The sequence below is a fragment of the Rousettus aegyptiacus genome, unplaced genomic scaffold (genome assembly GCF_014176215.1).
Source record: "Rousettus aegyptiacus isolate mRouAeg1 unplaced genomic scaffold, mRouAeg1.p scaffold_m13_p_7, whole genome shotgun sequence".
Taxonomy (NCBI): Eukaryota; Metazoa; Chordata; class Mammalia; order Chiroptera; family Pteropodidae; genus Rousettus; species Rousettus aegyptiacus.
The window spans coordinates 18,115,982-18,129,727 of NW_023416310.1; the positions used below are offsets into that span (position 1 = coordinate 18,115,982).

General features: G+C 41.1%; 1 protein-coding gene across 1 annotated transcript in view; it reads right to left on the reverse strand.

The window, feature by feature from the left end:
* MEMO1 (mediator of cell motility 1) overlaps positions 1-10,988 on the reverse strand; it is an 86,760-nt gene extending 75,772 nt beyond the window's left edge. The window contains 2 exon segments of the mRNA XM_016136066.2: positions 10,172-10,249; positions 10,700-10,988. Of these exon segments, the coding sequence (XP_015991552.2) occupies positions 10,172-10,249; positions 10,700-10,973 (352 nt within the window). The 5' untranslated portion in view covers positions 10,974-10,988.
* Between the last annotated feature and the right edge of the window lie 2,758 nt (positions 10,989-13,746).

A 13,746-nucleotide genomic window follows, 5' to 3' on the forward strand; every position in this document is an offset into this window, starting at 1 on the left:
CTAGATAGATAACCAAAAGAACTGAAAGCAGGGACTCAAGCAGATACCTGTTTATAACATTCATAGCAGTATTATTCGCAAAAGCCAAAAGATGGAAACAACCCAAAGGTCCATCAACAGATGAACAGAATGTGGTATATACATATAATGGCTATTATTCAGCCTTAAAAAAGAATGAAATTCTGATACATGCTACAACATGTATCTTGCCTGAAAACATGCTAAGTGAAATAAGCTAGACATTAAAAAAAAAAAATTGTTAAGAGTCCACTTAAATGAGGCACCTAGAATAGGCAAATTCATAGATAAAAGTAGAATGGTGGTTGTCAGCGGCTGAGGGAGGAGTCAACAGAGAGTTAGCAATTAATGGGCACAGGCTTCCAGTGGCGGAAGATAAAAATAATCTAGAGATGGATATTGGTAATAGTTGCAAATAATATGAATGTACTTAATGCCACAGAAGCGTACACTTAGAAATCAGTAAAATAGTAAATTTTGCTCTATAAATTTTACCACACGAAAAAAGTGTCTTTGTATATCTGGAGCACTGCCAGATAATTTATGCTAACAATATGATTTATGGTGAACTGTTTTTGCTCTCCTGGTACCACACTGTATCTCCTAGGCCACATTAAAGAGGAGGGCTGGAGATTGAGTAGCTAAGGTCAGTCACAAGGGTGCTTCATGTCTGCATGACAGACCCCCAATTAAAACCCTGGAAACCAAGGCTTCCATGAGCTTCCCCGACTGGCAATTCTTCATACTTGTCACACATCACTGATGGGAGATTAGCACTGTCCAAACAACTCCTCTGAGAGAGGACAGCTGGATGTTGCGCCTGGTTTCTCCTGGGCTCCACTGTATGCACCTTATCCTTCTCCTGATTTTAATGTGTCCTTTCTCTATAACAAATCGTATCTATAAGTGTAACAGCTTTTCTGAGTACTGTGAGTTCTTCTAAACAAATCATCAAACCTGAAGGTGGTCTTAATGACCCCTGACATAGATGAAAAAGTACATAAATATTAACCAAGAGAAAGCTGGATTGGCTTTATTAATATAAAACAAGGAACATTTCAGAAGAATTATCGCTAGAAATAAAAAGGTACGTACACAATGACAAAGAGCCAATTTATCAAGAAAACATAATCCTGAACGTGCACATCATAGATTCAAAATATATGAAACCAACAAATCAACAAAACATAAAAAAAAAAGAAAAAGACAATTCCAGAATTATAGTTGAAAATCTCAACACTGCTCTCAGGACTTGAAAGACATAATAAAAGGAAATCAATAGGAATGTAGAAGATTTAAACACAATAACCCAACTTAATCTAATTAACATTTAAAGAGCATTCCACCCCACAACTACAGAAAACATAATTTTCAAAGGAACACGTAACACTCACCAAGACAGACCATAAAACAAGCCATAAAACAAGTCTTGTCTTGGCCCAAGGGAGAAAATCAGAAGCAACATTCCCTAAACTTATTTTATCATTAACCCTTTTTGCAAAGGCTTCCCCAAGAACAACTTTTTCTCAGAACACTTGGGAAAATCTATGCCACCCGTTTTCAACACCTCTTCTTATTTCTCCTCTTAATTGCGACTAACTAAACAAGGGAATCAATAAAAATAACCTTTCCTGGACTACCTAGCTAGGATTAGCCAATCTTATGAAGTACATGCAAAACTTCTAAAGCAGGAATAAGCCTGACACATTTGGAGAAGAGCAAGGGGGTCAGAGTGGCTGGAACAGCAGAAGGTAAATGATAGTGGTAGGAGATAAAATCAAAAGTTAAATAAAGGTCAAAGCATGTAAGACCTTCTAAGCCTCAGTAAGAATTTTAAATGTGATTCTATGTATGATGGGAGGGTTTTGAGAAAAGAATATTCTCTTATTTACATTTTAAAGGATCTCCCAGGCTGCTGTGTAAACAACAGAATGGAAACTAGGTAGGCAACTGGGTAGGAACCTTTAGCTGCATTGTTAGAGGTGGCTTAGACCAGACTTAAATATGTTTGTCAAAGAAAAAAGGCCCAAGGAAATCTACATAAATTGTGTTGAGATGCCTTAAAGCATTTTCTTTACTTAGATACCTGGACATGTCATTCTCCTTAGGAGATGCTTAATCCATCTTCCTTACACAATCACCCTCACCTCCCCAATCTCTTCAAGTTGGAAATATTCTAAGGTTCAGTCATTGAACCTCTTTCTTCTAGCTATTCTGATTCCTATGGTGATTTTATCCTGATACTTGGCTTTAAATATCATCTGTATAATGATAATTCCCAATTCTACATCTCCAGTCTAGGCCCCTCCCCTAAACTCCAGACTCCTGTATATACTTTACTACATAGCAAACATCTCAAACTTAACGAAAACCAAAACTGAGCTCCTAACCTTCCCCCTTCAAACATGCTTCCCTTAAATCTTCCCTGAGATAATATCAACTTCACTATTTTAAGTGCTCAGGGATAAAACTTAAAGACATCCATGATTCTTCTCTTTCTCTCACACCCCACACCTCGAGTACGTCAGCAAATCCTTTTAGCTCTACCTTCAAAATATATCCAGTAGCCAACCAGTTCTCACCCACCCCCACTGCTATTACTCAATCCGAACCATCATCATCTCATGTGGATTACTGCTTTCCTTTCAACTGGTCTCTCTGGTTTAGCCCTTGCCACTGCTTTCACCACTTCCCAGCTGTAGTCGACTCTCAACACAGCAGTCAAGTGAGTCTAGTAAATTTAATTAGATTGCCATCAACTGCTCTAAACCTTCCAATGGCTATCTCACTCAAGTCAAAGTCCTTACAGTGCTCTTAAAGACCTAATATCATCTGACCATACATCTTTGTGCCTCTGCTTCAGGCCTTTTACCTCTTAACTTCATATCAAACTACTCTGCCCCAGGTCACTTCATTCCATCTGCAATGGCATACTTGCTGTTTCTCAAATACTCCAGGCCTGCTCTAGCCTCAGGACTTTTGAACTTGCTGTGTCCTATAGCCTAAAATCTTCTAGTCCCTAAAAATTACCAACAATGCAAGCCAGTTCTTTCAACTACTTCAGGTCTTCATTCAAATGTCATCTCAGTTAAGTCTTTCCAGGCTATTTAAAATTGCAAATTTCGCTCATCCTTTAACATTCCTTATGCGCCAGCTCTCCTTTATTTGTTTTATAATTTTCTATAGCACGTTCCTCTATCAAACATACTACATGTTTTACTTACTTTGTCTCCTCCAACTAGAATATAAACTCTTGGGATTTTTGTCTGTTTCATCTCCTGCTATATATACACCTACTCCCTAGAGCAATACCTTTCATATAAAACTGAGTTTGTTCAATATTAAATCATTGAATATTAAATAAAACCTCTCCAGAAGTACCAAGTTTTGTTAGGTCCAATTCAAATTCTGGGACTAATCTAATTAAAATATATCAATTCCTTTGTCAGTATTTATATTATATGAATAATAAAAATTTATAAGTGTTTTTGTTATGCTTTTATTATTTTATAATCTAAGACATATTTACCTGACATTATAGATTGCTTACTTATTCCAAACAATTCAACTAACTTACTCTGCCATTAATATAAATAGAAAAAAACAGAAGGCTCCAGCTAAAGGCCTAGGTTCAAATCCTACCTCCACCATTTACCAGTAATGATTCAGGTGATTTAGCTTCCTCCAAATCTTGGTTTTTCATCAATAAAATGCCAAGGTGCGGATAGGTTAAAGACTTGCCTGCCTTACCTATCCTACACCTAATCATAAAATTATTGTAAACATCAAAAATGTATGAGAAAACGCTTTATAAACTATAAATGATATACAAGTGTGAGTTAAATGTCTATACTATAGTTGGGGAAAATCCTGAAATAGAACAGAAGAGTTCAGTGTTTGAGGCAGCATATTTCACCACGCCTCCCTGCTCCTAACACTAAACTCTAGTTTTGGAGTCAGACTGGCTCTTCCACTTACTTACTACTGTACCTTAAGCAAGTTACTCAAGTTCTCTGAGTCATTGTTTCCACATCCCTAAACGGATATAATACCAACCTTGTAGCATCCTTTTGAAGATTAAAGATTATATACATACATATGTGATGCGCCTATGGAACACACTTAACGAACAACGTTTTTATTTGTTGCTGTTTTGTTCTACTTTCCAATGGAGAAAACCTCAAAAGCAGATAATACAAACTATACCACAGAGATAGGGAAGATGATGATTTTGACTTGGAAATTGCTCGTGAAAGAACAAGAAATGAGAAAGAGCTGGAGGTAATCAAGCAATAACTTCAACAGTTTGCCTATTAAATTTGTTCTTTCCTTCTTGCTTTTTACCAAGATAAAATGAGATGCAAAGAAAAATCGGCATACAGAAAATCCTATTTCATAACCTAAAAAAGTTCATTTCAAAACTAAATATTAACAGTCTTTTCTCTTCAAAGAAGAATATTTTATTAGTTTTTCAATTTCTCCCATACCGAGATATATTTTGACACTCTAGAACTCAAAGTATATGCCAAAAAAGTCATGATTTTCCAACTACAGAACCTTGATATAATTGTATTAAATGTTTAGAAATATGACTAAAAAGAACTTAAAAAGTAAAACTTTAATTAAGATATATATCATACAAACATGTCGAGAATGCTTTCTGAAATCATTAGACTTTGGTATATTTCCTCAATTCCATGACACCAGCAATTATAAGATGTACTATCAATGTAACAACCACTTTTCGGGGGGTGGGGGGGAGAGGGAACCCTCTCACATTAAATACACACTTAGTTATAAAAAATCAATGTCAGAAAATATTAAAATGTAATAGATGCTTCGAGGATACTAAAAATGTTCTATTTCTTGATCGAGGGTCTGGTTACATGGAGTATGTTAAATTCGTGCATGTTCGTCAAAGGGTACACTTGATTTGTATACTTTTTCTATATGTATGTTTACTTCAACAACAACAAAAAAATGTAATGTACCACTACTTCTTACAGATACTGCTATCGATCAGATAAATTGATTTAAATATGAAAGGTGAAAAAATAAAGCTTTTAAAAGAAAACAGGAAAGTAACTTCTTGACATGGAGGTAGGTAAAGATTTCATAAATGGAAACAAAAGAGCACTAAATAATTGATAAACTGGACTTCTTTAAAAACAAGAACTTTGATTCACCAAGTCACCAAGATAATGAAAGAGCTACCTACAGAGTAGAAGATACCTACAATACATATATCTAACAAGACTATAACCAGAATCAATCAATGTGAAAAAAGTAAACAGCATAATAGAAAAAAAGGTAAAAACCTAAACACTTCACAAAACCAGAAATCCGAATGGCCAATAAACAATGGAAAGGTGCTCAATTTCATTAGTCGACAGGAAAATAAAATTAAAACTACAATGTAATACCACTACGCACCCTTCTATAATGACTAAAAATAAAAACTGACAGTACCAAGCATTGGCAAAGATGTGGAACAACTGGAACTCTCACACACTACTGCTGGGAGTGTGTATTTGTAAAATCACTTTGAAAAACTTTAGCAGAATCTAAAAACGACCATACTATATAACGATAATCAAGATCTAATAATTCCACTCCAAGGTATATACACACGAATACATACATATACATATATATCCACGAAGGGGGAAAAAGTACAAAAATGTTGATAATAGTTAAACTTTAAACAATCCAAATATCCGTTACAGTATAATGGACAAACTGTGGTATGGTCACACAATAGACTACAACAATGAGAAAGAACTACAATACAAACTGATCTCATAATTGTAATGTTGAGCAAAAGAAACTCAAATAAGACATATTAGTATATGATTCCACTTAATACAGAGTTCAAAAACAGACAAAACTTGTCTACAGTGTTAAAATGCAAGAAAATACAAGGGTCGGTTGGGGGAGTGGTGAGAACTGCAGTTACTGATGTTTCCTGAGCTGGGTGCTGACTGTGTGAACGTGTTTATTTTGCGAAAATTCATCCAACTGTACATTTTCCTTTACGTAAGTCATACTTCTTTAAAAATCTTACATTGAAACGTATCCCCCAACTGCTGGATCAGAATTTCTAATACTTTCTTATAACCACGAGTCTTCACTCATACTATGCTCAGAGACTTAACTAAAACAGTCCTATAAAACCCCTACTGCTCTTCAGGATTTAAACATCAATACCTCTGTCCATATCTACTATATGCCAAGCACTTTTAACACTCATTTACTCAAATGTGTATTGAATATCTACTACATACAAAACCTGTACAGAGTACCTAGGGTGCTAAAAAATGAAGCATAGTCCTTGCCTTAGAGGAGTTCATAATCTTATAGAAGACCAACAAGTAACAAGGCAAATATGTGTAGAGAGAGAAGCAAAGGATATTGTGGGAGCACAAAGGAACATCAAAAATAGTCTGGAGAAGAGAAGGCATTAGGGTTGGCTTCATAGAGGTATTAACACCTGAGTCTTTAAAAGGTGAGTAGGCATTATCCTGGAAATAGTGCACTCCAACAGAGGGAACAGCTTAATAAGAAACAGCACAGTGTATTTAATGAAACAATGAACAGCTGCCAGATGCGGTTTAAGGGTAATTAAAGGCAAGAACTGGGATGGGTGGAGGGGTAGTGGCCAGAGAGAGATAGGAAGATGCCAAGTCACAAAGGGACTTAGACCTTATCCAACCAGCAAGATGGGACAAGTGAGGTTTTACGCAAAGAAACTGTGGTCAGATAGGTTACTCAGGGAGCAAAAGACTTAAGGAGGATAAGGCTGACAGAAAGAAAGCCAGTCAGAAGGCGGTTATAATTGTCCCAACAGACAACAAGGGTCTTAAATAATGGAATGAAAGCTAGTAACAAATCTGGAGAAAGTACAGAGTATAGACACGAGCTGCAGGCCTAGAGATCACCCTCTGAGAGCCACTAACCTACACCAGGGATCCACAAATTTTTCCTGTAAAGGACCAAACAGTAAGGATTTTAGGCTTTACGGGCCACATACGGTCTCTATTGCACTTCTTGGATTTTGTTTTTTAAACCCTTTAAAATTTAAAAACCATTCTTAGCTAGTGGACTTTAAGAAAAAGGCAGCAGGCCGGATTTGTGAGCGTAGTTTGCTGATCCCTGCTGTATATCCGTAAAGAAGTAAGGATTAACCTTCCTATGAGATTAATTTTCCTAAAATGCTATGCTCATATTAGTCCCCTACTCAGAAACTCCTCTATTGGTCCTGACTGCCTACTGAATAAGTCAAATCCCTATGATGCATAGCATTCATAGACATCTATACTCTAGCTCCAACCAGTGTCATGAACTGCACCCCTGTGTGAACTTTCCATTCTTATCAAACTGACCTACTTACTTTTACCTGCCTCTGCACCTTTGTAGTGTTCCTCCATGTTCTTTCCTACTTCCCAAACCTTTCTTCAAAGTACAATTCAAATCCCACCTTGAAGTGATTCCACCTTCCTCAGAACTCCTAAGAGCACCGTCTCAATATATCTGATAATAGCTGTCTTGAGCTATTACTTACTTCAAATAAACTGTAAATTCCTTGAGGGCAGGGACTAATTTATACTTCTATCAATGCATCTACCATATAACAAGGGGTAAATAAAAATGAAGATATATGTGTGTGTATGTAACATGCATATACATACATGTACACACACTTCTTCTAAACTACCAAATGTGATTTTACCCTTATTGATATCAGCCATTGAACACTTTAACCCCAGACACAATCTGAATGCTGTAGGAACCACAGAATGGCACAATCACTCTCCTATTACACATTTTAGGACTAGTTTATTAGAAAAACAATAATAATACAAGTAGAATTTTTCCAGTGGTCAATGTGATCAATAGAGGTACATTGGGATATTAAATACAGAAATTACTAGATCACATCAAAGTAGACTCAGCTACATTTTTACTTATTTTAAAATAAAAAATAAGCTTTTACAACTAAATTGCTTTAAATCCACTTTTAATTATTACTCAAGTTTCAAGTCACACATACATAGATATACATACACAAGACATAAAATCTTGTTAAAAATTCTCTTTAACAAGATTCTCTGTGACAATTTTGCATTACCAAAATAGCATTACTGATTTCATTCAGAAATCAAGGAAATTATATTATAAAATTTTTAGAAAATAGTACATTTTAGTTCACTTTTGATAAATATCTATAATCACAAAATGTTTTGAGCTAGATTAAGTCTACCTCTACTTGAAATTACTAAAGAAGTCTTTTTTAAGTGCAAAGTGCGAGCTATGCCTTATCTACACAAAGAATGTTCAAAAAATTATAGAAAAAAAACCTTCATAATCATTTGCCCACATTTCAAACTACAAATAAGTTTAAAACATTTAGAGAAAGGCAAATAAAAGCAAAAAATTAACCAAAAGATAACCATGAAAGTGAATACTGAGACTTTTTAACTCTTTAAACCACACTGAAGAAAGCTTAGTAATTTACAACCCTGAAGAGACTACTATTCATTGACAAATTTAATATTAATAATGCACTAACTGGAGGACAAACCCAGGAACCAGGGACTCTCATTTCTCAATTCCTGTTCTGCCTCTGGTTTAGTACAGTCTTGGGCACATCGCTCCCTCCCCCATATGTTAAACAAGAAAAGCTTAACTGACATTCTAAGGTTGTTAGAATTGATCAAATGTTTATGAAGTACTTTAGGAACATAAAGGGAAGCTGACATAATCATTAAATGTCATATGCTTGATACAAAACTGTAGCTACCTGTTGGCCTTGCAAATCCAATCATCATGATTTTTTTGTGTGTCTTCTTAACACAGCAAATCTTAAGTCAGTAAAGCGCCTGTAATTAATGAGCTCGTTTAGCAACCTCAGAAGTGAATTGTCTTCCAAATCTGTTTTCTCACAAAACATGTCATTCCCCAACCCAACTATTTGCAAAGGGAAACATGATCCGATTCTCATTAAAGTTAGGTCTCAGTCATTGATAAGCCAACACCAATGACTGAACACTATTAGGATCCACAGTGGAACTTTCTTTGTTAACTTACCAGGAATGTGGCTCCTGAAAGAAATCCCAGAAAATAGTCATTCTAACAAGAGCTTTATTAAAAGGAAAGTCCCTACACTTTCTTAAAGAGCTCGAAATTGTTTTTAAATAGTGTCGACAGAAGACTAAATTCACTCAAAACCTAATCTAATTTGTTAGGTAGTTTCAGCACCTGCTTGGTGTTGAGCGACTGGAGGCTGGTGAGGCTGCTCAGAGAAAAAGTGCTGATGCCATCTCCAGCTGCCCCTTTCGTGAATGACAGTAACAATGCAAACACTGACAAAAGAGCTGGGAGGCCACCCCGAACCTCGGCTTAGCAATACTCCTACCCTACCCCTCACATACAGAGCTGCAAATCGCAGTTTAAAAGGCCCTCCTCTTCCAGATCTCACCCGCGGAGACCTTGCCTCTAGTCTGGCAACGTGGGAAAGTACCACCCTTCACTCTTCAAGACAGCTGAGCACCTTAGAGGGGAGGGTGAAATACTGCCTCTTTCTAAACTGCCGGAGGAAAGGGGAGACTTCCTTTGGGCAGCCAGCGAGCAGAGCGGGTGTGCACAGAGAGACGCCGAGAACTCCCCGGGTCCCAGACCGCCGGCGGGGAGGAGAGAGGGCGGGAGGGCGGAGGGTCGCCTGGCTCCGGGAGGGGGCAGCGGGGCTCGGCTGCCGGGCGAACCGGGCTCCGCGGGGTGGCAGCGCTCGGCCGCCCGCTTCCCGGCTGCCGGAGGGGGCGACGAGGAGGCTCGGGTCCGGGAGCACATTCTTTCCTCGAGCCGGGTCCCGAGGGACGGCGCCGGAGGCCCGGGGCGGCCACTCGCGCCCTCGCCCAACTCCGGGGTGAGCGCGAGCGCGGCCGGCCGCGGGCTGGCCGGCGGGGGGCCGCGGGCGCGCGAGGCGGCGAGGCGGCGAGGCCGGCCCCGGGCCCGCTCCCTCCGCACGCGGCCGGCGCCGGCGCCCGTCCGCGCCCGCGTCCCTCCCGCCGCCGCGCGGGGCAGGGCCGCCGACCTCGGGCGGCCGGGCGCGGAGCCAGGCGGCAGCGGCGGGCGGCCGGCCGGCCTGGGGCCCTACCTGAGGCTGTGTACCAGCTCCCGGCGTGGCTGGCTTCCCGGCAGACCACTCGGTTGGACATCTTGGTGCCTGTGCCGCCTATGGTGCACGAGGATGAATGAGGAGGCGGCGGCGGCGGCGGCAGGAGCGGCTCCGCGAGGGGACGAGACACCGCGGGCCCAGCCCAGGAGGAGGCGGCAGCGGGGAGGGGATCGGCCCGGCCCAGGAGGAGGAGGAGGAAGAGGAGGAGGTGGCGGCGGCCCAGGAGGAGGAGATGGCAGCCGGGGCGGTGGCGGCGGCAGCAGCAATCACCACAAACTCCGGCGACCGCCGGAAGATGGGGCCCGCGGCGGCTGCCCCCAAGCCCGGAGAGCCCTGGCCCAGCCCCTGGAGTCGCCGCTGCTGCCCGGCCGGGGCTGGTTCCGCCGAGCCGCCCCCACGGCCCCCTCCCCGCCCGGTTGGCCTCCCGGAGCCACCGCCGGTGACCCCACCCCCGTGACTCCGCGCCCGCCCCCTCCCCCCACCCCCCGCGGGAGTCCCCGCACCCACCCCAAGCCCCGGCAGGGCCCTCCTGCCCGCCCGGCCGCCGGGCCGCCGGCCCCGCCCCGCCCCGCTCCTCCTCCGGCCGCGCCGCGAGGTTAGCGGCGGAAACCGGACAGGCCGGACGGCATCAGGGGTCGAGCGGCCCCGCGAGGAAGCGGCGGCGGCTGCAGCTCCGCGCACACAAAAGCCCAGGGCCGGGGCCTGAACCGGGGAAGGCAGACCCGGAGAAGAGCCAACGGTTCCTTACTCGCCACTCTAACGGGTCCTGCCCACTGAGCATGCCCAGCAGCCGCTGCCAGGCCCGCCGAGGAATCTCAACGTGCTCGCTCCGCTCTCCGGGGTTTAGAGGCAGCAGAGGATGGGAGGGGGAGGGCGAGGGGAGCAGGACGCAGCCGCAGGGCAAGCCCCCTCCCCCAGCCAACTTCCTTAAATGAAGAGTACGGAGGGTACGCAGATGTGGCTTTCCACCAGGAAAGTCCGGCTCGTACCCCCGTCATACAGTGGAATCCTTAATGCATTCGCCCCTCCCCCCCCACCCAGGTTTCACTCCTAGGGACGCAAATCTGTGGCCACGTTGGTAAGTTCATTTGTAGAAGCAGGCACATGGTAGTGTGCCTGTGGTCCTGCAAATGTTAGTTTTTGCTTCACAGGACCACCCTAACCACCTAATCTTGGCTTCAATACTGTAAACATGTATCTTGTTTGTGTAACATTTGTTAGGTGGCTTCTTAACTTCCTTACTAAAGTTGTGGTATAGCTGGCCTCAGTTAGTCTCATCTATAAAATGGGGATAACAATACTCAAGGGATGTCCCTAGAGTTGAGTTAAATGCAGAGCCTTACAGTCGGCATACAACATTGTTTCCAATTCTCCATTATTTTATCAATTCCAGCATTACACCTAAGTGTCAGGAACAAAAAAATTCCTTTAAAATTATAGAATAATCACAGCAAAGTAGGATATCTTGGACCTCCCCATTAAGGGTGGAAAATTTTCAAATGGCCAACTTCTGCTTCCATTGTTTAATGTTAAACAGGGTGTAGTTTTAGAAGATATTCTGTGCAAAGATATGCTAATGTTAAGGGTGGAATTATCTTGTGTAAAGATATGGTAATGGCCAGCCTCTGCTTCCGTAAACCTGCTTGCTGGCTAGAGGGGGTTTTAGGGCTTTTTTAGCTATCCCTTCTGGAGGCTCAGGGCTGATTCTCTAGTGGGGAGAGTCAGTCGCCAGCCCGCTAATAAAGGCTCATAATTTATCTTAGTTGGCTCTGTGGGTCTTAAATTTGACCGCAACACTCCCAAGAAATGTTATGAAATAAACCATTCCAAAACTAGGAAGAGAGTAAGAAAGTTGCGTATCTTCAAGGAAAGATTTGGGGTTAAAGCCATAAAATTGTTAGAATTTCACAGTAAACAGATCCTTCATAGAGTCCAGAGTGGACAACTGACAGCCTAATATTCAAGTTTTCCTACACTATAATCCACATTTTTTTAAAAAAAGTACTATTCTGTTCCTACACCCCCTCCCACCTTTTTCAATTTTAAGGCCCCCAAGGATCTTGTGTGAGATCCGTCCTGAAGCCTGGTCACTAGAACACTGACTTTCACACCTTTTCCTACACTGTTATTAGGCTAACATATCTCCATTAAATCTTTGTATCTCTCACTTCACCATTAACCTGCCCAAATAGTAAGATCTGCAGGGAGTTGGGGGAAGGACATGCCAAGTAATCATTTAGGGATTAACAGAAAAAGGAAAACCAGATTCCCTGGTACCCTGCCAAGAGTACCAAAACTCAGTGATAACTGATGAAATGGTGAACTTTTCATTGTAAATTTCAAGAAAAGATAACTTGATATTGTTGTGGTACTGATAATAATGATAGCTCTTGAAATTATCGCTGATTCAGTTTCCATGGCCAAAAAAAGGAAGGGAGGGGGCATTGTATACAATGAACTAAGAAAGTCTGGTATTTTAGGCAGGTCAAATTAGGAAACTGGATTTAGTCCTGGCTTTGTTACTCATCAACTGTATGATCATGGACATCTAGCAATTTAACCTTTTTAAGCTTCAGTTTTCTCATATGTCAAATGCAAACAGCAGTAATATCAAACTCACAGACTTGCTGTGAGAATCCTTAAGGTATGTGAAAACAATTCATAAATTGTTCTTTGTAAACATTATCATTATTCTCTGCTCCTAGCAACAATCCTAGGTCTCATTCCAAACTAGTTATCTAATTTTAGCGCCCCCCCCCACCCAAGGATTTTTCTGCAATAAAATTCAGCAAAGATCACAACGCTAAGTGAAAAGTTAGAAGATCTTCTATAATCTCTAGTATGCTCTCAATATATCCCATCATTACTCCTTCCCCCCAACCCCCATCCATCTTATTCTGACTATCTTATTCAAGGATAGATTCTTGAAAGAAAGAAGTTGAAATTATTTACTTACCCATCTCCTCTAAATTAAGGAAAATCCATATAATGCAAAATACTTACTTTGTATCCCAGGGGAAGCGTTTGGCTATACTGTACAATTTTATTATTAACAATTTCCATTATATTCACCAGGGATTTGGGTTTGACACTCCATAAACATCATTTGTAAAAAAGAGCATGAAGGAAATCTTCCGTATGAAGCACAGATCTTCAATAAATAAGGCACCACTAATCTCGGAACCCAACATTGATAACCCAACATATCTTCTGAAATAGCATGTTGGATTATTTACTGCATTAGTCTGTACTAGCAAATGATCAGAAACAACCACAATGTCCATCAATCTGAGACTTGGTAAACCAGGATGTAATCATATATATGCACACATTGAAAAGAATGAGGTGGTGCTACATAATGTTTAAAAAAAAAAAAAGTTCCAAGAAAATGAAAAAAGCAAGTTGCACAACAATGTGTAAAGTATGCTACCTTTTGTGTCAGGTACTTGCATATACATAGAATACTTTTAGAAAGATACACAACAAACTGATAACAGTGATTAATTGGTGGCTGGGGTGCAAGAACAGGAAAGATTTAACCTTTTCAATGGAAA